General features: G+C 53.9%; 1 protein-coding gene across 4 annotated transcripts in view; it reads left to right on the top strand.

Moving 5' to 3' along the window:
- The window catches only part of CLIP2 (CAP-Gly domain containing linker protein 2), a 70,717-nt gene that overhangs the window by 26,796 nt on the left and 19,984 nt on the right, over positions 1–23,937 (top strand). For all 4 annotated transcript variants that reach the window (XM_079787413.1, XM_079787410.1, XM_079787411.1 and 1 more), the window contains exons 3-8: positions 7,027–7,577; positions 14,741–14,865; positions 16,348–16,561; positions 17,182–17,379; positions 18,734–18,837; positions 20,757–20,817. In XM_079787413.1, coding sequence (XP_079643539.1) covers positions 7,027–7,577; positions 14,741–14,865; positions 16,348–16,561; positions 17,182–17,379; positions 18,734–18,837; positions 20,757–20,817 — 1,253 coding nt within the window. The remainder of the gene's footprint in view (positions 1–7,026; positions 7,578–14,740; positions 14,866–16,347; positions 16,562–17,181; positions 17,380–18,733; positions 18,838–20,756; positions 20,818–23,937) is intronic.

Genomic DNA, 23,937 nt, shown 5'->3' with positions numbered 1-23,937 from the left:
CTCCTGGAGGGACCAGATCCTAGCATCGGCACGGCGCGCTTTGTTCCCTCTGCAGGGAGCAGGCTTCACAGCACATCTGTCTCTGGGGGTTCCTGCGAAGCCCCTGCTTGTGCTTTTTCAAATTGCTTCCTTTCTGTCCTGTCCCTGTGTTCCATCCCCCCAGCCCCAGGCATTCGTGCCTCAGTGCTATGTGTTGAGGCACTCTGAAACCTTGCTTTCTCATCAAGCATCACATCAGAAACACGTTTCCTTGCGAGAATGATTTTTAAAGGTGACTTGATAATTTACATCACTGCTCCCCCGGTCCCCTCTTTTGGGGCACTTAGATTCAGGTTTTGTTTTTTGTGGGCTTTGTGAATGACAAGACGGGGAGTTAGTTTTTTACTTTCTAAATTATTTCATTGGGAAACGGGGCACAGATTACCTTCCTTATTTTAGTTTTCCTTCTTGAAAACATTGTATTTCACTGTTATTGTATTTTATTACAAAAGTAGCATTACAAAAGCAAAAAGGTGACATAAAAAGTGATCTGTATCCAAAGATTTCAAATGGACGGGGTGGAGGGCTGATGCGTGGTTAGATTTGCCTTGCAGAGGCCTCCCTCTCAAGGCTTTGGAGGAGGGCCTGGAGCAAAGGGGGGCGACCAGAGGCTGGGAGACCATTTTGGAGGTTGCTGTGCTGAGCCAGGTGTGAACTCTCAAGGGCCTGATCTTGGGAGGGGCCTTTGAGATCCTAGACCAGTGATGGCGAACCTATGATACGCGTGTCAGCACTGACACCCGTAGCCGTTTCTGATGACACGTGGCCGCATGCCGAGGGTAAAACATTTGCTGCTCCTGAGGATGAAACATTTGCGACTAGAGTCTTGGAGTTAGTTTTTTCCTCAAAGTGACACACTACCCGAGTTATGCTCAGTTTTTTGGCAAAGTTTGACACACCAAGCTCAAAAGGTTGCCCATCACTGCCCTAGACAGAAATGTGGACTTAGGAGTTGTTTCCTCTGTGGAATTGCTGGATCTTGATGGGTAACTGGCTTGTTGGGGTAGGAGGGGAAGGAGCAGTGAAGGTCTGGGCCTGAGTAAATGAAGGGGTAGGGGGCACTTCCGAGATGGGAGGGCAGAGGAAGAGCTCTTAGAGAGGGGGGTCCTTTGGTTCAGGATGTCGAGTGAGATGCTGGGGGACATCCTGGAGGAGGCAGCTGCTAGGTGGGCAGGTCTGGTATCCAGGGGAGGACTCTGAGCTGGAGAGTGCAATTAGGGCCCAACTTCATTCTATATCTTCCGGCGTCATTTAGATCTTTTACAAGGAGGATTTACTGGTGTCTTTTAAAAAGCAGAAGCATGTCAGTTACAGGCAGTAGCTGAAGCTTCAGGAGAGGGTAGGGTTATATGGGGAGCATAGTCACAGTGTAGGTCAGGGTTCCCCAGGCACTGACCAGAGAAGGAGGCCATTTCTCCTGCCTCTCCCCCTCTCCCCACCTGCTCTCTGAGTGGAGACTATCAGGGGCTTGGTGCTTCTCTGTATCCCCTTCCGATCTCTCATTTGTGGGGTATAGAGAGAATGTAGATGGGTCTTGGATGAGCCACCCATCCAGGGTGTGGGCTGGGCTGGAACTGGTGGTGTGGTAGTGCCAACCCATGCCAGCTCACAAGGACCAGTTGTGAAATTTCAGGAATTTTGCCAGTCAGATGTTAATCACAGCCATTATTCTTTTTAAAGCAGATTGTGTAAATTTACAATTAAATAAATTCTATTAAAAAACAAAGGTAATAAATGTTCAAAACTCATGACTTCTAGTGGTACTTCTAGGGTACACTTCTAATAGTGTTTGTACCCTTATACTGCTATTATTTCACTAATAGTAAGATTTGTAATATCTGTGTTTTTGAGGTTATTTATTCTGTGGTGGAAATACTATATCTTCCAACACCATGTCCAGTGATATCATGCTGGTAGTTTGAAATTGGCCATGCTGGGAAAATTTACACCATGGAAATTGGCAAATGCTACAAATCAGAGTTATTTATTTATTTTCTCCCAGAGAGCTAGTTGTTAAGCCTTTACCAGCAACTACTGGCTGGAACGCAGGTGGGAGGAGGAATGAACAGAGGCTGCCCTGTTGGGAAGGACCACCAGGGTGGAAGAGGCAGAGAGCCCCCAGTCCTGTCACAGAAACAGGGCGCTTTCCGAGGAGGGGGGACAGCAGGGACAGCAACCACAGGTCTGGGAAGGGGCACTGTCGGCCCCCCTCCAGCAGTGTCCATGGGGAGGGGTCGGGAGCTGAGGGTCAGGGAGGGCCTGGGAAGCAGAGTCTCCTCAGCGGACGGAGCCACTTCCTTCTGGATGGTGCCGGATGGGAGAGTACCCACCTCTCCAAGTGCAGAAGACCAAGTCATATCTATATATGGCCTCGCTTGTGCTTTTAACTATGCAGTATATATGCATGTACATATAAGGTCTAGGAAAACATACACCACGACGTTAACTGTGTTATGTCTATGATACAACTGTAAGTGCTTTAATTTTTTAAAAAATCGCTAACCTATGTTTTCTACTTTTCCTTCAGTGGGCACATGAATGATCTTTGTGATAAACGTTTAAATAGAGAGAGGAAAGCTTGATTGTGGGAAGGCGAGTGGAGGACAACAAGAGAAGCTGCAGTTTTATGGGCCGGGGTGTGGAGGCCACGGGTGGGCTCTGTTGGAGAGCCAGTCGGGGGAGAGAGGAGAGATGGGGAGGCAGCTCCCAGGGAAGACCAAAAGGGAATAGGAGTTTGCCTCTAAAAAGAGAAGAGGGCTCTTAGCTTTCCTCTGGAATAGTGGTTTTTAACCGGGGTGTTGCAGCACACTGGTGTGCCATACGAATTTTTAAAACATACTGTACCTGGCTGTTTAGTCAGGGGCACTGACCTCTTCACCCTTGGTGGCTGCGATGCGGCGGGTGTGGAAAGGACCTGTGCCTGCTTCCCCAGGCAGGGTAGGACTTGAGTCCTTGTGGAAAGAGGGGAGGATGCCTTCTCATCTGGGCCTCCCACCCTCTGTGGACCAGGCCACCAGCTGCTGTCACTCTTCACCATGTCCATTAGCCCTTTCCACCCAAGTTCTACTTTGAACTTGAAACCGGCAATAAATGTCCCCATGCCTGCGTCTAGGAAAGGATCAGCCGCTCCTGTGAGGTGTAAGTCTGTGGCTGCCTTGGGGGTTTGCTGAGACCACTGCTGCTCTGTGCAGGAACCTGGAGGGAGCAGGGCCCCGGTCCTGGCTTCAGCGAGCTTCCAGAGCCTGCCTCAGAGCCTCAGAGCCTCAGAGCCGGTCCGAGGGGTGGGGCCAGGTCCGAGAGCTGGTGTACTCACAGCAGTTCCTCCAGGAGAGATGGGGGCCATAGAATATCAGTGCTGGCCGGGTCTCTGGCTATTCTGACCCAGTTCTTAGCTGTCCCGTGGGGAAACTGAGGCCCAGATAAGAGAAGGGGCTTGGCCAGGCCTAGCCAGTGTGTTACAATGGCTCCCTGGAGGGAAGGGGACTCTGTAAGGGTTTTGTTTTTTAAATTATGTTTTGTTTTGTTTGTTTATTTTAGTGAGTTTTAAAAAACATTTACTGGGGCGACATTGGTTCATAAAACCATACAGATTTCAAGTGTACACCTCAACAAAACATCATCTGCACTCTGCATTGCGTGCTATCGCCCCAAGCATCTCTTTCTGTCCCTTCTCCCCCTTTGCCCACCTCCACCTCCCCTCCCACCCCCTTTCCTTCTGTCTATCACCACACTGCTGTGTGTGTGTGTGTGTGTGTGTGTGTGTGTGTGTGTGTGTGTATATATATATATATATATATTAATACCTTCACCTTTTATCCAGCCCTCTAAGCCCCCTCCCCTCTGACAGCTGTCAGTCTCTTCCATGCATCCATGCTTCTGTTTCTATTTTGTTCGTAGTTTTATTTTGTTCATTAGATTCCACATAAAAGTGAGACCATGTGACACTTGTCTTCCTCTGGCTGGCTTATTTCACTTAGCACAATGCTGTTGCAAAAGGTAAGCGTTCCTTCTTTTTTGGCCCTGGAAGGGTTTTCCCTGCCTCCCCAAGTTCAGGCTGCTGAACGCTCCCCAGTGTGAGAGGGGGATTTGATGAGGGTTTGCCAAAGAGGGAAAATGGAGCAAAATGCCGGAGTGCGGTTGCCACAGGCTTTGACCTGGATTTTAGCAGCTGTTGAAACAACTGGTCCCTGGGCCTGTGGCCCCTGGAAGGGGCGGGTGGGGAAGAAATATTACCTGAGGGTCTGCCTGGGCCGGGACAGCTGGGGAGGAAGACAGCTGAGTAGGCAGCCTTTTGCCAAGAATAGCTGGGTTCCCTTCGACCTGGGACTCTCTGTAAGCGAAGGACAGGTAGAGAAGGCTCTCACCTGGACCACCACCGTTCTGTTCAGTCAACAGGCATCACGCAGGCCCTTGGCACAGGGAAGTGTTGTAGAAATGGGTACGGAGACGGCACTGACACCTGCTAGGCATGCGTGCCCTGCCGGGGCGTCATCGAGAGGGAGGGCGCTGTGCCAGACCGGCTGAGCCCGACTCCTGCCTGGGTAACATTGGGCAAGTTCCATAACCTCTGTTCCCTCATCTGCAAGATAAGAATGCAATATATTAAAAGTACTCAGTCTATTGGGGGCATGCACTAGGCACTTCATAAATGCTAGTTGCTGTTTTAGTGCTGATAACACTGACACCTCATTGTTGCTGGGCCCCACCGGCTCCTGGGGCAGTGTTAGGAGGGGGCAGGGGGCTTCTTCCCTTCTGCCTGCTTTTCAAAGCAGCTTCGCCTAAGGGAGGTGCCTGCCTGACCCGGTGAGGAAGACAGCCATGCTGCTGGGTCCTAGGTCCCAGCAGAAGCTCTTTGTGGTACAGGGTTGTCCTAAATCCTAAATCAAGATTGAGGACTCCCAGGAGCTCGGCCCAGGCACAAGGAACCGGCAGGATGGGGTCTGTGTCAGCAGACTTACACTCGGTGGTTTATGTCAGTTTCAGAGGACTCGGACCCCCCCCCTCCCCCAGCCCCTTATTTTACTCAGGGGTGGAGCCACTTGCCCAAGATCACCAGAACCTGCCTGGAAGCCCTTCTTCTGCCGCCTGGGCCTTTTGTGGTTTTTAATTTTTTTCTAGCCCCTTACTTTTTGTATAAGTCATTCTCATGAAAATAACAAAAGTCAGCACTCGTGGGCACACGCATGGACCAGGCAGGCACTGTCCCTGTCGTCACACAACAGCCCAGAAGAGAGGTGCGGGTGAGGGACACAGGTGGGGCCTGCTCCCTCAGCCACTGTGACCTCCGCCTCCTGGGATCTCGGTCGTGGAAGAGCGCCTTGGGCCCCAAACCAGGGTCCCACTTGGCGGTCTCATCTACACAAGAAACGGAAGGGGACATCCTTACATACGAAGAAGTAAGAGATGAGATTATTTCCTGGTTGTAGGGAACCGTAGGGTTTAGCCAGATTCTGGGAAATAGGTCCATTCAGAGGAGTCCAAGATTTGGGGTGATGGCAGTTTGGGGCTGGGCATTGTGTATACGTTTTTTAGATGATTTGAAAGTGCCCTGCACCAAGAGCCAGAGGCCTTTGGCCAGGGCTTGGCTCTGCTGCCTACTGCTTGGGAGCTTAGATGAAGCACCTGCTATCTCTGAGTCCATGTCCTCAGCTGTAAAACTGGGACAACAAAACCACTGCACAGGGTTAGCTGTGAGGGCCAGCTGGGCTGCTGCATGTCAGCCTCTGTGCACGGAGCAGCCATCAATGGGTCTGATGACTCGGATGTTAATCAAATTCGGCATTAAAGCTTGTTGACCTCCCGGAGCCTAGCTCACAGGTGAGAGGTGTCCCTTCCCGCCTGGTCAGGACCCCCCTCCTGGCTGCTGGGGCCTGGGTGGCCACGTGCTTTCCCACCGCCGCTGCCAGAGCCCGGAGGGAGACCCTGCTTGCTTGGCCTCGTGTGTGGGGCCTGCCTTGGAATTGTGTGGCTTCCTCGTCCCGGAAGCTCTGTCCTTCAGGGTTGGCTTCCAGCCCCGAGACAGCATCCAGCCAGTCCGGGGCCCAGGGTTCCTTGGCCTTGGATGAAAGGAGGACTCAGGTTGGAGCTGCTGCCCATGGAAAGTGTCAGAAACACCTGCTTGCCCCTGTCTCTGTCTGTGTTTCACAAGCCATCGTCTCTGGAATAGAGGAGAAGGACGAGCTCTCCTCTGCTCGATGCGTGGTCCGGCGGGAAGGAGGGTGGTCCGGCGGGAAGGAGGGTGGTCCGGCGGGAAGGAGGGTGGCCCGGCGGGAAGAGGGTGGCCCGGCAGGAAGGAGCGTGGTCCGGCGGGAAGAGGGTGGCCCGGCAGGAAGGAGGGGCAGCCTCCGGACCTTGAGGTGCAAACAGGAAGGCTTTCTGAGCTCCCACCTTCCCAGGAGCCTAGGACTCAGGAGCCACACACACACAAAGCTTGGTGGGGCCAGCTCTGCTTTGTCCGTTCCTGAGTGACCTTGAGCAAGTTGCTTCCCTTCCCTACCTGCTGGGAGGTAGGCCCCCTCCCAGAGTTTGAGTCCCATCTCTGCTGTGTGGCCTTGGGCAAGGCCTTTGTCTCTCTCAGCCTCAGGGTCCTCCTTCCTGTAAGGAGGACTGGATTAGGGGACCCAGTTCAGGCCAGAGAACCCCACGTTCAGTCCTAGGAATGAGGTTACACACTTGCTTCCTCCTCCCTCCCACTTGTTCTGGTCTGCACAACCTGAGGCTCAGACTTGGGAAGGAGGAGGACAGAGGGGAGGTTTAGGGGTGGAGTAAGATATTTTTCCTGGCTCTTTCTTTGCCCCCAAGTGTCTGTGGCTATGGCCAGCTCTCAAGGAATAGCCTTTTGCTGGGGCACAAAGTCCGTGAAGAATGAGACCTGCCCAAGCCCACACTGCCAACCACACCTGCCTCAGTTTCCCCGTCAGGTGACCAGCACTGGCACCTTCCAGCTCTCACTCAGCCCTAACCGCTGCCTCTCTCCTCACTCTCCAGGCTCCCCCCTGCACAAGCAGGCCTCGGGACCCTCTGCGGCTGCGCCCGCCGCCCCCGAGAAGCCTGGCCCGAAGGCAGCCGAGGTGGGCGATGACTTCCTGGGGGACTTTGAGGTCGGCGAGCGGGTATGGGTGAATGGCGTGAAGCCAGGTGTGGTGCAGTACCTGGGCGAGACACAGTTCGCACCCGGCCAGTGGGCCGGCGTGGTGCTGGACGAGCCCGTGGGCAAGAACGATGGCGCTGTGGGCGGCGTGCGCTACTTCGAGTGCCCGGCCCTGCAGGGCATCTTCACGCGGCCCTCCAAGCTCACCCGGCAGCCCACGGCGGAGGGCTCGGGCAGCGACACCCACTCGGTGGAGTCGCTGACCGCCCAGAACCTGTCCCTGCACTCGGGCACCGCCACCCCCCCGCTGACCAGCCGCGTTATCCCGCTTCGGGAGAGCGTCCTCAACAGCTCCGTCAAGACCGGCAACGAGTCCGGCTCCAACCTCTCGGACAGCGGCTCTGTGAAGCGGGGTGACAAGGACCTGCGCTTGGGAGACCGTGTGCTGGTGAGTCCCTTCCCCCCACTGCTGCACCCCACTAGGCAAGCTGGAACAAGGGGGCTGGCAGGGAGTGGACTCAAGAGGCTCGGGTGGGGTCCCGGCTGGGTCACCCACTCCTTGTAGAACCACACAGAGGGACCAGGGAGACAGGTTAAGTGGGCTCTGCAGACTGTCGCTGTGTGACCCTGGGCAGGTGTCTTAACCTTTCTGGGCCTCAGTCTTCCCATCTATAAAATGGGAATTTTAATAGTACCTTCCTCATAAGTTGAAATGCATTAATATGTATAATGCCTTTAGATGGTACCTATACTTAGTGTCCCATAATGTTAGCTATTATTGATGCTATCCATTGATCTGGGCCACATCATGAAATGGCCAGGGACTAGAGTGCTCCAGATCCCTGGCCCAGGGTCGGGTGGTTGGTTCAGATATCTAACTAACCGTGACGGAGAGTAATCATGTTGCTGTGGAGGAGAGAATTGGGTCACAAGAGCCAACGGGCTCTCTAGGCAAGTCTACCTGCCGGGGGTCCCTCTTCCCCGGCACTCCCAGCTGTTGGGGCAGGAGTAAGAGGGGCCAGTTGCCCTCAGGTCCTTCAGAATCTGGCTTCATCCTTCCGTAGTGTGAATGTGGGAGTGTTTTCCTGGCACCTGCTGTGAGCCAGACCTGGGCTGGGGTGGCAAGGTGCACAGGATAGGGCCAAGACCTCTGTGCCAAATCCAGGACCCAGGTACCTCTAGGCTGACCCAAGAACCATGGTTGTGGGCAGGTGGGAATCACACCACGCGAGGAGGCCGGCTCGGCGTCTTCTGCTTCTCCCAAGCCAACAGCATCTGGTCCAACCTCAGGTATCGTTGCCGTGACACCATCCCAGAGGACTTCCAAGAGTTCCAAACCCAGAATTTCCATTGCCTGGATACGGAACCCAGGAAGCACTTCATAACTGCTTTTCCAAACACTAAAGCCATATGTTTTTAACTTCCTACAACTTTCTTTCTTTTTTTTTTAAAATATATTTTATTGATTTTTTACAGAGAGGAAGGGAGAGAGACAGAGGGCTAGAAACATTGATGAGAAAAACATCAATCAGCTGCCTCTTGCACACCCCCCACCGGGGATGTGCCCGCCACCAAGGCACATGCCCCTGACCGGAATTGAACCCGGGACCCTTCAGTCCGCAGGCCGACGCTCCATCCACTGAGCCAAACCGGTTTCGGCTACAACTTTCTTTCTAATATAGTGTGGCTTTCTTTTACCAGCCCCCAAATATCAAACTTTTTATATGAATGTAGCAATAAAGAAGAGATAATTTCTAAAATAAAAATAAAAAAATTACCTGAAGGGTGTCGGGCAGGCCTGGGGTCTGAGGAGTCAAGGACAGGTCTCAGTTGGTGGAGGGAGAGGTTCCTGTGCTCAGGGAGGTGGGGGAGAGTGGAGGGGTTTCCCACCTCAAGGTAGGGAGCACATGCTCGGAGCTCTAAGGCTGAGCCGGGAAGGGTTTGGCAGGCTCTGGAGTCCCAATGTGGGGATCCCAATAAGTTATCACTGGGATCCTCCCTCCCCACTCCAGAGACCTCACACAGGGCCATGGTTTCTCCTGGAGGCTTCTGGGAAGAGCATTTGGGTTGGAATGAGACGAAATGTTTATACCCATTGCCCCATTGAAACCTCAAGCCTTCACAGAGCTGGCCGCAGTAGCAGCAGACGCCCCATTGAGTTCCCAGCCCACGAGTGGGCTGAGTCCTCACTTTGAGGCACTGCTTTCCTGGGGGTGTACCCCATGCTGGGCACCTGCCCAGCACTTTCTGTACCTTGTCCCTGTGGGTCCTCCCCCTCTGCCTGACGAGGTAGGGGTTATCCCCCCCGTTTTACAGATGAGGAAACTGGGCTCAGCCTGGGAAACAGCCTCCCCAGGACTCTCAGCCAGGAGTTGATGGGCCATTCATCCCTTTATTCACTCATCAACTGTGCCTGCCTGGATGCCCTTGGATTCTGGGTGGGGGAGAGGAATCTGAACGAGGGGGTTGTTTCTACCACAAGGATTGGGCCTCACCTGCCCCCACCCCACCCTTGCCTGCAGCTTCCCTTGGGTTGGTCCTCCTGGCTGGTCCAGCACTGCCAGGACCTAGCTGGCTTGCTGACCCTGGACCTTGCTTCTCCCCTGGACCTGCTGTGAACACCTGACACCTCTCCTTCGAGCCCCTATCCCACCCTTAACCCTTTGCACTCGCTTTTTTCTCGATTCCTTTATTCTAATGCTAACCGTGTCGAGTCACACTCGACATCCGAATGCAAAAGGTTAAAAAATTATATCCTGGACATGGGTGACTCTAGAGGCCCGAACCTATACAATTTGAGGATGAGGGACTCTAGGAAAAACTATATGAGAAAATATTGCTTTTGCAAATTTTATAAATCATGTGATTCCCATGAATGCATTGTCAGGGCCTTGGAAGAGGCCAGTGCAGGTGAGGGTCCCTGATGCCTAAGCTGTTAGCTTCACCAACCACAAGTCTGCTTCTGACCTGGGTCAAAGGCCTGAGCTGTGTTCATTATTTATGAACATAAGTAACAGTATTTATGCTTATTAAGTTGTGCTGAGCTTTAAAGATACCCCTGGATCCTGGTTTCATTTGGGCCTCAACACTACCCCATAAGGTCTATGTACTAGATTAGTAATCTTGGGCAAGTTTTTTATCCTCTCTGCCTCAGTTTCTTCGACTGTAAAATGGGGATAATAGTTCATCTGTCTTGGGTGGCTCTGTGTAACCTCTCTGAAGTGTTAGCTGTTGTCAGCATTAAAGTCCGTGTTGGGCCTGTCCGGTGTGGCTCAGTGGCTGAGTGTCAACCCATAAACCAGGAAGTCACGGTTCGATTCCTAATCAGGGCACATGCTCTGATTGTGGCTCCATCCCCAGTAGGGAGTGTGCAGGAGGCAGCCAATCAATGATTCTCTCTCATCATTGATGTTTCTTTTTCTCTCTCTCTCCCTTCCTCTCTCTGAAAATCAATAAAAACTTTTTTTTTTTAAATTCCCTGATGGGTGGGCATTCTCGGCCAGTGGCTCACGATGGCCTGAATGCCCTTGGCTTCTATTGGTCAAGCGCTTGCTGTGAATGGAATCCTGAGCCGAAAACTTTACATCCACAATGTATTTCCTCTTCAGCCCTGAGAGGGCCTGGTCTCTGGAGGGTGAGAGGGAGACCTGGAGACCACAGGAGAAACATGCCTCCCCTTCCCCGTGTTCCTCAAACACTGGAAGTTTTGTTACGTGCCTGTCTGACACGGTTTTCAGATGCTGTTTGGAGCTGTGCATTGGGTTTCGTGGGTCACCTCTTGTTCTCACAGTCGCCCATTTCACAGACGGAGAGACCTGAGTTGCCCACAGCACCTGCAGTGGAAGCAGCTGAGCTGGGCCCAGAGGCTGGCTGGCCTGCCTTGCTTTCCCACCCTCTGCCCCCTCCATAGCCGAGGAGGTGGTCTGTCTGCATGGGTTTTAGGGAAGTCGGTTTCAGAGGCAGCATGGCTGGTGTGGCAGACTCAGGGACCAGCCACGCAACCACCAGTGTAGGATTGAGGTCATTGAAGACAAAAGATATTCCAGGTTGGAAATGCAGAGCAGCAGGAACCGAGAGGGCAGGTTGAGACCTGGTGACAGGAGGGGTTGGGAAGACAACCCCACCTGAGGGTCATTGACCAGTGAGAGCCGATCCTGACTCAGAGAGGGGCCTGCTGGGGCAGAGACCACCAGGCCCTGATTGTTGCCTGATTGTTGTTTGAGTGAGGACAGTGAGGCTCAGAGAGGGCAAGTACTAGCTCAGAGTCACACAGCAGGGCATGGGCAAGGCTGAGATGGGGCCTTTGGGCTTCTACCTATCAGCCCAGGAACGTTCCCTGTATCCTCCACCTTTAGTGTGCCCAGTAGCCTGGTGGGGGAGCAGAAATGTCTTGGTCATCTACCATTGACCATGTGGGGTATAATTAGCAAGGAACAGAGAACGTTGTCTCAGGAAGGAGGAGGCCTGGCTAGCTGCTTGTGGCTCCAGGAGGCGCCCCCAGGGCCAAAGCCGTGGAGACAGATGCGAGGTGGTGGGAGAGCTCTCTGACCCCCAAAGACGTCAATGGCAGAAAGGTCGCCGTGACAGGTGGGGTTCTCCAGAAGTAGCTGCTGAAGTGGGCTTGCGGTGCAGATGTTTATTAAGAGTTTTAGTATCTATGGGAGGTTGGGCAGAAGGAGAAGTCAGACTGCACGCAGGCTGGACAGAGCCTTGGCCAATCAGGAGCTCTAGAGAGACTGTCCATCACAGCAGCCCGTGCTGAGCCAAGGTCTCCACCTTTCTGCCCCTGCCTCGCTCAGTCACTTGGTGTGGCTGCCCCAGGAAAGGCATCAGCTCAGGTGAGGGGGGCCTGCAACACAGGCCAGTGTCCAGGGGCTCGAAGCAGGGCAGCCAGGCCGTCCTTGGAGCAGGTCTGTGTGGAGCAGCTCCTTGTAGGTGAAGGCTCCGGCCCACCACGTTCCTTCACGCAGTGGCCGCAGGGGCACCCCAAGAAGGGTGGGACCTTTCCAGAACCACCTGCTACCCTCGCCCAGCACCTTTTTTAATTTTTATTTTATATAATATGTTTTTATTGATTTCAGAGAGGAAGGGAGAGGGAGAGAGAAATAGAAACATCAATGCTGAGAGGGAATCATTGATCGGCTGCCTCCTGCATACCCCACACTGGGGATCAAGCCCACAACCTGGGCATGTGCCCTGACTGGGAATCGAACCATGACCTCCTGGTTCATGGGTTGGTACTCAATCACTGAGCAACACCGGCCAGGCTCCCAGTACATCTTAAAGCTCACAGCCGAGGCCAACCTACCATGCAGATAACCAGAGTGTACCAGCCCACCAGGCAGTCTGGCCAGCCGACTCTTCCCCACTGGGCCAGTAGGTTCTCCACAGGGCTGTGTCCCTCCCGGCGTCCCCTTGGCAGCTGGCCTGGTTAGGTACGGGAACAGGGTCCTGAGAGGTGAAGAATGAGGTTCTCTCTCTACCAGTCCTGCCCCACAACCCCTGGGTCAACACCCAGCAGGGGGTGTCGAGGTGGCAAAGTGGGAAGGTAGCTTAGGGGTTGTACACGCCTGGGTGTGAGCGCAGCTCTGCCCCTGACAGCAGTTTGACCCTGGGCAGCATAATAAAAATAGTAGATAGAGCCCTAGCCGGTTTGGCTTAGTCACGCAGTGATGGCGAACCTCTGACACGCATGTCAGTGCCATTTCTGATGACACGCGGCCACCTCATGCCGAGGATGAAACATTTATGTTATTTAAACTATAAATATCGCGAAATAATGTTTTTTCCTCAAAGTGACATGCTACCCGAGTTATGCTCAGTTTTTTGGCGAAGTTTGACACACCAAGCTCAAAAGGTTGCCCATCACTGGTAGTGGGCAGAGCATCGACCTGCAGACTGAAGGGTCCCAGATTCGATTCCAGTCAAGGTCATGGACCTTGGTTGCGGGCACATCCCCAGTAGGGGATGTGCAGGAGGCAGCTGATCGATGTTTCTCTTTTGTCGATGTTTCAACTCTCTTATCACTCTCCCTTCCTCTCTCTAAAAAATCAATGAAATCTATTTAAATATTTTACTTTCAAAAAAATAGTCAATAGAGAAGGGGCATGGCACACACGTGAGGGAGCCGCTGCGGAATCTCTGGGGCTTCAGGGCGGTGAGCTTCCCCAGGTTGTGCTGGCCTGAGCGGGGTCAGGCACCAGACCCGTCCCCTCTGGAGACTGTCCCACTCTTTCTGCTTTGCTCCCATCTCTGAGGATACCTGCCTGGTTTCATCCCGCTGAAGACAGGAAGGGACAGAGGACTCCGCTCCGGAGGCAGCTGAGGACTAAGGTTGCAGCAGCCCCTCGCTGGGGCTGGGGCTGGGCTGGGGCTGGGCTGGGGCTGGGGCAGGCTTGTTAGTGCTCTAGCCAGGCTCCCACCCGAGGGGAGCGGGGCCCTGAGTAGTGTTTGCTTGGCCATAGCTCTGTAAACCCGGATCTGACCAACCTCACCAGGGGGCAGAGGGTGGCCAGCCCGGAAGTAGGAGTGAAGCAGTGGTGATGGGGATCTAACACCTCCCCTTCCTTGATGGGAACTCAGTGAATGGCACCCAAAACTGAAAAGGCAAAAAGTAGCAACGTAAGCATGTTAGTTAGAAATATATAAAATACCAAACAGTTCAGCTTAAAGAGTTAAGGTTTTGCTTCTGGGGAGAAGTAGAGAAACTTCCAGGGCGGCTTTAGAAGTATCTGACTCTCTTTGTATAAATAACTTTAATTTTTTAAAAAACTTAACTATTTTTACAGTAATAGTCACACTTACTAGTCTATCCTGTGAGCTTTTTAACTGTGGTAAAATACACATAAGAAAATTTACCTTCTTGCCGAAGCCGGTTTGGCTCAATGGATAGAGCGTCGGCCTGCGGACTCAAAGGTCCCGGGTTCGATTCCGGTCAAGGGCATGTGCCTTGGTTGCGGGCACATCCCCAGTAGGGGGTGTGCAGGAGGCAGCTGATCAATGTTTCTCTCTCATCGATGTTTCTAACTCTCTATCCCTCTCTCTTCTTCTCTGTGAAAAATCAATAAAATATATTTTAAAAAAGAAAAGAAAAGAAAATTTACCTTCTTAACCATTTGAAGTGTGCAGTTCAGTATGTTAAGTACATTCACGCTGTCGTGCAACAGATCTACAGGTTTTTTTCATCATGCAAACCTGAAACTGTTCCTTAAACTATAACTCTTCGTTTCCCTCTTCCTGCCAGCCCCTGGCAACCACCATTTGAAACACTCATTTTTAAGGGTAAAATGGATTGAGACTCTAGTATGTACTGCACACATAGCACTTAGCCCTCACAAAATCCCTTTTCACAGATGAAGATGCTGAAGCTCAGAGGTTAGGTAACTTGCTCAAGCTCACACTGCAGAGTTCGAATGCAGGTCTATCTGTCCGTCTCAGAGCTCTTGCCTGGGGAAGCCCTGAGAAGTACTGGTTACACCTGTATCCTTCCTCACCCTGGCTCTCTTCTCTCCTGCATGTTGGAAAGGAGGGGTGGGGTGAGCCTGGCACCCGGGTCCCTGCACCAGATGCCCACTGTATGCTCTAGCCCTGAGTCTCTCCGTGTGCCAACAGGTTGGCGGGACAAAGACTGGCGTGGTGCGGTATGTGGGGGAGACGGACTTTGCCAAGGGCGAGTGGTGTGGCGTGGAGCTGGACGAGCCCCTTGGGAAGAACGATGGGGCGGTGGCGGGCACCAGGTACGGTGGGCTTCCCCCAGGAGTGTGGGAGGGGGCTTGTCTTTGCCTGGGATGGGTGCAGTGGACAAGGATGGGGCATCTGAGGAAGCCAGCGTTGAGTGTGTGGGTGGCTGTGCCAGACACCACAGTATAGATGCTGCCTCCATCCTTCTGTCACAGCAGTGGGCAGGGCAGATGGTGGGGCTATCATCCCCATTTTACAGATGAGAGAACGGAGGCCAGAGAGGTCATTGCTCAAGGTCACACAGAGTCAGGGGCAAACGCTAGGAGAAGCAGTGGTCCCTGCCTCCCTGGGATTTCTCTGGGCAACACCGGAAATCAGACTGTGAGCTCTGCAGTCAAGGGTGCGGTCAGAACTGGTTCTAGGCTCCATGCCATCTCCAATTAAAGGGAATTGGCTGTGGAGAATGCTGGGTCAAGAGGGTCTAAGACTGTGTCTCAATCATTGGGGATGGGGTTGGGTGATATATGGGTGAGCAGGGTCAGGGATGTGGGGCTCAGGCTAGATGGCCTCCGTTCCTGCATTGGTTGTGCCTGGATTAGCTTCTGAGGCCCAGATGAGTCTGTGACAGCTCTGAAAAGGAAGGTATGCTAGGCTGGGGGACAGCCGAGCAAAGACCTTAATGTAGGAAGAGGAGGGGTCGGGTGGTCGTTTCAAAGTGAGTCAGAAACTGGACAGAACTAGCTCGCCTGGTCCCGTGTAGAATCCTTGACCGGAGAGATCCCAAGAGATCACCCAGAGTTTCCGTAACAATACTTTGCCTTCCTGTTTTCAAGACCGATATTTCTCTCAACTTACTCCTGCTTTCTGACTTCAGGGGCAGGTTGGGTGGCAGCCCCAACCCCAACCACACACAGTGTCTCCCTCACACTTTTGCTTCTCCATTCAGGGAGTTCCATGACAGAGAATTGATAGGGTTCTGTGGGTCTGGGGTGGACCAAGGGCAGCCATGAGAGTGGGGCTGCAGATATGCCTGGTGGCCTCTGAATGGTGTGTGGGAGCCAAGCATAGTCGACTTTGGAGCCCAGCAGGCTAGAGGTTCCAGGCCCAGCATTGCCACTTGACCAGCTGTGTGACTGTGAGCAAGTTACTTAACCTCTCTGAACCTAAGTCTCTTCATCTGTGAAATGTAGACAATAGTAGAGTGGTTGGGGGCTTAAAATGAGCATTCATGAAAAGGGACTGGGGCAGAGCATGTGCTCAGTAATTGTTATTCGCCTATCTTATGCCCAACAGCTGTTCCCAACCCCCATACATACACTAGACACCCCTCCCCAGCTCCAGCTGTTCTCAGCTGCAAAGAATCTCAGGCCCTACTTACTCTAATCCCTTTCTGGGAGTCTCTTCTATTGGTCTTGGGATATGGGTGATTGGACCCCAAGGATGAGCCTCTCTACTGGGTTCTGAGGAGGTAGGGGGGGCAGGTGAAGCTCCAGGCTCCGCAGCCATGATGCCAGCATGGGTCCCTCTTGCTTCCCCAGGTACTTCCAGTGCCCACCCAAGTTTGGCCTCTTCGCGCCCATCCACAAGGTGATCCGCATCGGCTTCCCATCCACCAGCCCAGCCAAAGCCAAGAAGACCAAGCGTATGGCCATGGGTGTCTCCGCGCTGACCCACAGTCCCAGCAGCTCCTCCATCAGCTCCGTCAGCTCCGTGGCTTCCTCCGTGGGCGGCCGGCCCAGCCGCAGTGGCCTGGTGAGGGTGGGGCTGGGGAGGGGTGTCCTGATGTATGTATGGGGATTGAGGACAGAGGGATACAGGTGCCCCTGACTTGCACTAGCGCCAGGCATCCTCAGGTTGGAGTTTTTGAGGAAAGTTGAAAGCGCCTATCTTTCAACAAGGGAAATTGATCCATTTACATTATTGTTATTTTTATATTACTAATTTGTCAATAGCCTGAGCCTTTCCTGGGAGTTGAGGGTCATACAGATGCAGGGCAGGTCATACAGGTGCAGGTTTCAAAAAGGTTGCCACAGGCGTCCTGGCTGAGGGGAAAGGTGAAGCTGTCCTTCTGGGCAGTGAGCTGCTATCCAAGCTCAGTCTAGGATGAAAGGTTCCTCCTGACCCAGGAGAGGGTGACCCCGGCGAGGGAGCCTACCGTGAGGCAGAGCCCCAGCTGTGACTCTCCTGGGAGCGGGGAGTTTCCTGAATCGGAAATAGTACGCTTCCCCCTGCACAAGTAGGCAGGGGCACTAGCAGGGGAGGAGCAGGACCCTGGGAGTCCAGGTCCTTGGCCCCCACCTGCTGGGGAGCTGTGGGTTATCTGGATGGTGCTCAGATCCCTGAGTCCTGCCTGCACCCATGCCCTCCTGCAGCTCACGGAGACCTCTTCACGCTACGCCCGCAAGATCTCTGGCACGACCGCCTTGCAAGAGGCACTGAAGGAGAAGCAGCAGCACATCGAGCAGTTGCTGGCTGAACGGGACCTGGAGCGGGCGGAGGTGGCCAAGGCCACGAGCCACATCTGCGAGGTGGAGAAGGAGATCGCCCTGCTCAAGGCGCAGCATGAGCAGGTGGGTGGGCAGGCGGGGCAGTGGGCACCAGAGGGGCACCGGCAGCCTCCCCAGGCCAGGCTCATAGGTCACTCACACTCAGTGCAGACGATGGATGTGCAGAGAGACTCCTCCTCCGACTGGCGGAAGTCCTTCCGTGGATAGGTTCACACACTTTCAGAAGCTGGATTTAGTCCGGTCGGTGTGGCTCGGGTTGAGTGTGGACCCATGCACTGAGAGGTCACGGTTCGATTCCCGGTCAGGGCACATGCCTGGGTTGCGAGCTTGATCCCCAGCAGGAGTCAGCCGATCAGTGTTGATCTTTCTCTCTCATTGATGTTCCTATCTCTTCCTTCCTCTCTCTCTAAAAATAAATAAAAACATCTTTTAAAAAACAAAGTTAGAAAAAAGAACCTGGAAATAAACTGTCCCTGCTTTTTCCTACCTCCTCAGTGTGAGCCTTTCCTCGGTCATGGAAAATCCTTCCCCATCTGAACAGCTGCGTTGCCGTCTGTCACGGGCTGTGTCCTTGCTGACGTGGCCAGTCCCTGCTATTGTTTAAATTGTTTCCAGTTTCTCACTTTTTCAGAATAATGCTCGTGTACACATTTTGTGTGTGTACCTGTCCTCGTTTCAGATTGAACTTTCTGGCAGATTCGTGGGTTGGGCTTCAGGGAAGTAATCCCCTGCCCACAGCTTGAGTCCTCTGCTGTCGCATGTCTACTCTTCCCTCATGTTTGTCACCTGCATGAGAGCCCCCTCCCGGGCCACGGCCCCCATTTGGGGCCAACTCACCCCTCTCTGGGGTGCTGGACTTAATAAGGCCAAGTTCAGCCCTAGCCAGTTTGCCTCAGTGGATAGAGCATTGGCCTGCAGACAGTAGGGTCCTGGGTTTGATTCCAGCCAAGGGCACTTGCCCAGGTTGCAGGTTCAATCCCCAATAGGGGGCCTGCAGGAGGCAGCCGATCAATGAACCTCTCTCATCTTTGATGTTTCTCTCTCTTTCCCTCTCCCTTCCTCTTGCAATCAATAAAAACATATTAAAAAATAAAGCCAAGCTCATGTGTGTGCTGTGGCAGGGGCCTTCACAAGACAATGTGTTTTAGGCCCTTGGGAGTTGGGGAGGTGGCAGATATTGGGGTGCTAGATATGGGGGCAGGTGGACTTGAGGTTCCCACTTGGTGAGGCCGCAGCTGGGCCTACCCCTCACATCAGGCCCACAGTCCATGCTCACCTAAGGCTGGCAGGGGAGCAGGAGTGGCTAGGGTTCCAGGCCTGACTCCTTGCACCACTCCTGCTACCTGCCCCCCTCCCCCACTTGGCCCCCAGTCCCCAGAAGGAAGCTGACCCTGTTCTGCCCTTGCTGGGGGCCCAGTATGTTGCAGAAGCAGAGGAGAAGCTGCAGCGGGCCCGGCTGCTGGTGGAGAGCGTGCGGAAGGAGAAGGTAGACCTGTCCAACCAGCTGGAGGAGGAGAGGAGGTATGTGCTGCCCCTGCCCTGGTCCTGGGAACACACTTTCTCTGCGCCTCCGTAGGATGACCCAGGTCCAAATCCTGCCTCCACCACTTACAGGCTGTGCCACCTGGACTAGTGGCATGAGCTCTGTGGGCCTCAGTCATCTCATCTGTAACGTGGGCTGGTGATCCCCATATCTACAAGCTGTTGGGAGGACTTACACGATAATTCCAGTAAAGCGCCCGGCAAGGTGCTGAACACATGGGGACGGGGTTCACTGTTCCTGCCCCACGCGGCTCAGGAAGCCTATCATGAGGAGAATGCCCCGTGGAGGGGGTGGCTGCCATGCCCCGTGCCCCTAGGGAGATATGCACCATGAGGAAGACCCAGTGCCCTCACCCCTTGAACCAGCTCAGGTCCGTGGAGCGCCCCTCTGGGCCAGCTCCTGTGCAGAAGCTGTTCCCATTTCACATGTCAAGAAACTGAGGCTTAGAGAAGCAGCAGCAAAGGAATGCTTGAAACGCCTTGCACCTGGTGTCAGCCCCATGCTGAGTGCTATACCTGCACCGTCTTAGCCTTACCATTAGCCTAGGCCCGTGGTCGGCAAACTGCGGCTCTTTGGCCCCTTGAGTGTGGCTCTTCCACAAAATACCACGGCCTGGGCGAGTCTATTTTGAAGAAGTGGCATTAGAAGTTTAAGTTTAAAAATTTTGTCTCTCAAAAGAAATTTCAATCGTACTGTTGATATTTGGCTCTGTTGACTAATGAGTTTGCCGACCACGGGCCTAGGCAGGTATTAATTCATGTCACCAATAAGAAACTGAGGCTCAGGGCAGGGAAGGGACTTGTCCCAGGCCACCAGCCTGTCCATTGTTCGCTGGTTCTTTCTGCCCGGGCTCGGTGGCTAGTGGGGCTGTGGTTTCCTTTCTGTGGGTACCCTGGCCTGGCTTGGTCCTGGGTCGCCTGGGGGACAGGGTTCCCCTTGGCCCAGGAGCCTCTCTGTCTCCTGGCTGACACAGATTTCTGTGGCTTCCTTCCCTCCCCCATGTAGTAGGCAGCCCCCCACCATGGGTCTGTTTGGGGGCTTTCAGCCAGGCATGTGCCCCACAGGCTGTTACCATCTGACTGGGGAGGGGAGAGCTTACTTATATCTGCCAGAGCCCACACATCTGGTTCCCATGGCAACACGCCTGCTTGCCTAAAAACAAAAACAGATCTTAAAGACATTGTGGGGTTTGTGTTCAGGAAGGGCCTGGGTACAGTCCCAGCCTTGCCCTGGTGAGCCTGGGCAGGTCACTTGCCCTTTCTGGGCCTCTTTTCCTCATGTGTTTGCTGGGAGCTGTCAGAAGCCCAGTCAGAGCAGCTTTGTGAGCTGTAATGTGCCTGTGTCTCCCTGTGGTGTCTGCGCATGGGTGGGTGACTGTGTCTCCCTGAGGGTGGTGCCCTCCACATCAGGGAGCAGTGGGGATTGGGACTCTAGCCCCCAGTTTTGAGGCCTGTGAATGAGTGTGGGTCAGCAGGGAAAAGCCTACCCTCCTGCCCTGCCTTCCCCCCACCTCACCTCCCACCCTCCACTGTTCCATGTGGCAGTGTCTGTCCCCTGCAGTGATGAAAACAGAGTGGTCACTAGCATCACTCTGTGTTAATTTATTCCCACAGCCACCCTGGGGAGGAGGGATGTGGCATTAAGCACTCCCATTTTAGGAAAGTCGGTGGTCTCTGCGTGGAGCACAGGCCGGGAAGCTGGGAGGGCTGGAGGTTTGCAGGAGGTTCTGCCCCATCAGCCGTGTGGCTCTGGGCAGGTGTCCCCTAGACGGGGACAGCACCTTCTGTGTGGTCTGACCTCAGACTCTGGGCCATCTGTGGCCTCATCTCTGTCATTGCTGACTTGGGGAAGCCCACCTGTCTGGGCAAAGCCCACTCAGCTCCCTCTCCCCCCACAGGAAGGTGGAGGACCTGCAGTTCCGAGTGGAGGAGGAGTCCATCACCAAGGGAGACCTGGAGGTAACAGTCAAAGGCACCACCCTGGCTTGCTTGGCACCCCAGGCCCAGCACTTGTGGGGCAGATGGCCATGAGGTCCAGGCAGCAATTCCAGGCCCCCTCGGAGCGGCTCTGGGGGTTTTGAGGGAGAAATGAAGAAGGGTCAAAGGTCATACTCCGGGAGAGTGGGGAGGGGGTTGGTCACGAGAGACTCAGATGTCACAGGTGGGAATGGCTCAGCTCCAGGAGCCTGAGGGGCCATGCTTGCTGTGTTGGCCACTGGGTGGGATGGACCAGGGCATCCACAGGGCTGGGCCTGAGGACATGTTGGCTGGACTCCCCAGCCCTGCATTGTTGGGCAATAGCCTAAAGGTGACCCTTGGGCCCTTAGTTCATCTTAGATTCCAGGTGAAATTTTGGCTAAAATTAGCTTGTTGTTGAGTCACAGAAATTAGAGATGGGAAAACAGACTCAGAAAGGCACATGGACTCACCCAGTAATAGAGCAAGTCAGCAGCCCTGGGACCAGGGGCCAGGACTCCTGACCCCTGAGTGCAGCCAGGAAGGATGGCCAGTTATAGCACCTCCTTGTTATAACGTCTGGACACGTGGTCTAGACACAGGTGGACCTTGTACTCTTCAACCCAACCCACCCTTTCTAAGCTGAGGGACGGGGGTGTTCACGTCAATTAGTAAAGCACCCCACCCCTCCCCATCCCAGCCCTCCTCACGAAACCATGCAGATACCGCAGTGCGTTCAGTCCCTCCCCACATGCCGAGCTGCCCCATCTGGCCTTGGGCAGCCTCTTCCCTTCTCGAGCCTCAGTTTGCTCTACTGTAAAATGAAGAGGTCGAATAGGTCAGTGAGTCTCAAACTTGAGAATTCATCACCTGGGTGGCTTGTTCAGATACAGAAGGCTGGCCCAGCCTCATTCAGCTGGTCTGGGTGGAACCTGGGATTGCTAACAAGCTCCCAGGTGATCTGAGGGGTCACACTTCGGGAATCACTGCACCAGGTCATTCTGAGCTCAGGTTGGAAGTTGCAGTTTCTGGTTTTGTAAAAGAGCCATAGTAAGATCCTTTTAAGTTCCGGTGCATAGCAAAAGCGTGCGAATGGTTGTCCTGTCCCCTAGATGACTCCGCTGGGGAGGACATGTATGATCTGCATAGGGTCACTGCCAGCTGCCCCTGTTGGGGCAGGTTTTCCTTCTCATGCTTAAAGGATGAGTGTCAGGGCACGGTGTGGTGTAGGAGCCCCAGGCCAGTGTCAGGGTGTTCTCATGGATGTTTCCCTCTTCGCCAAGGGGCAGGTCATGTGGTTATGTGGTTATGTTTGGCTGGCTTTCCCACTGGGTGGCTGCCTCCTGCAGGGCTTGGCGTGGGCTTCTGGGAAAAGTGCCTGTAGGTGAAAAGAACAGAGACCCCCCCTCCTGCCAACTCCAGTCAACGGGGGAAAGGCAGTTCAGGGAACTGGAACAGAAACAGCATTAGGATCCAAGCCCGTTCTCTCCCACCCAGGGATTTCCTTCTTCTCATGGTATGTGGTCAGGCTTCGTGTTTGTCTGTCTCTCTCACGTGTCTCCATGTCCCTTGGCACATCTGTTCCCTCTCCCCACCACCCACCCAGCCTCCTGGCCCCACTCAGGCTCCAGCATCCACCAGCTACTAGCTGTCCTCTCGAGAGAATCTGATTGATCCCAGGATAGCCAATGAGCTATCTGACTTTAGGTCAGCTTCCATCCCAGATCCAATTGGTCTTGGCTGGGAGAGGCAGGGGGTGGGACAGACAATGACTGACAGCTAATTCAGTCCAAGGGCAGTAGAGTCCGGTTGCTGCTGTTTTTATTGTGACCATATTCATGGTCGCCAGAAGACAAATTGACCCAAAGTTCCATTCATCCCCACTCATCTTAAAAGTCAAAAATAAAACTCAACACCTTGTCCCCTTCCAGCTCTATCACCCCATCTCTCCGCTTGTCCTCCTCCTGACCTCACTCCCCAACCACAGGAGGTGCCTCATTCCACCCTCAGCCTCCTTCTGGCCCCTGATGTTGGCCTGTCCAAGGGCTCAGTCCAGGCTCACTTGCCTCTTGGTCCGCACTCTCCCTGAGAGCTTCCGGTCTGTGACGTTAAATGTCCTTAATAAGCCCATGATTCCCCGGGTCTTCCCCGAGCCCTGCACTAGCGTGCCACCCGGACATCTCCACAGGACAGGTAGGTGACAGGCACCTGTAGCACTTTCCTGGGGCTGCAGTGAAAAAAAATCACTATAACTCGGTGGCTTAAAACAACACTAATTTGTTCTTTGACAATTCTGGAGGCCAGAAGTCTGAAATCAGGGTGTGGGCAGGGTCATTCCCTTTGGAGGCCTCGGGGAGCATGCTCCATGCCTCCCGCCCAGCCCTGGTGGGTTGCTGGAAACCCCCGATGACTTTTGCTTGTAGCTGCCTCACTGCCTCCCTCATCGCATGGCCTCCCTCCCTGTGTGTTCCTGCGTCTCTTCTCATGACCTTCTTATTAGGACACCAGTCGTCGGATTTCAGGCCACCTGAATCTATCTGACCTCATCTTAACTAATTACACGTGCAAAGAACCTATTCCAAACAAGGTTACGTTCTGGGGTTCCAGGTGGGTATGAAATCTGGGGGGATGCTACTCAGTCCAGTACAGGAGCCCACATGTAACATGTCCCAAACATCTCTCCGTTTGTTCCTGTCTCTCCCCTCAGTGTTATTTTTCATTTTCATGCGACAGAAAGAGCCAGTTTTATGAACACAGAATCAGCTATTGGTTGAGGAGGATTTGGTGCGAGGCCTGAAGGGACATCTAGAGGGGTGACATGTGCCCATGACCTTCAGGAGCCCCTCGTGCAGTTGGGGAAGCTCCTTCGCCAGTTAATTAATAATAAAAATGTGCCAGGCGTGGCTGTGTGCTTTGGAGGGGGGTGACACGGTCCATGTGAGGAGAAGGAAATGAGCCGCAGGTCCTTCAGGCAGGGCTCCAGGATAGGGATCTCAGGAGTCTCCGTCACTGCCCGCGTTGCTGACGGAAAGGAACCCCGCCTCCCCTCGGAGTCCAGCTGGTCCGGGAAAGGCGCCCGTCCTGGGGTCCAGCGGCCTGAGTCTGGACCTTGCGCTGCCCGAA

This window comes from Cnephaeus nilssonii (assembly GCF_951640355.1).
Source record: "Cnephaeus nilssonii genome assembly, chromosome: 2".
Taxonomy (NCBI): Eukaryota; Metazoa; Chordata; class Mammalia; order Chiroptera; family Vespertilionidae; genus Cnephaeus; species Cnephaeus nilssonii.
The sequence above is the reverse complement of the archived record's forward strand: the minus strand, read 5'-3'. Positions and strand labels throughout refer to the sequence as shown.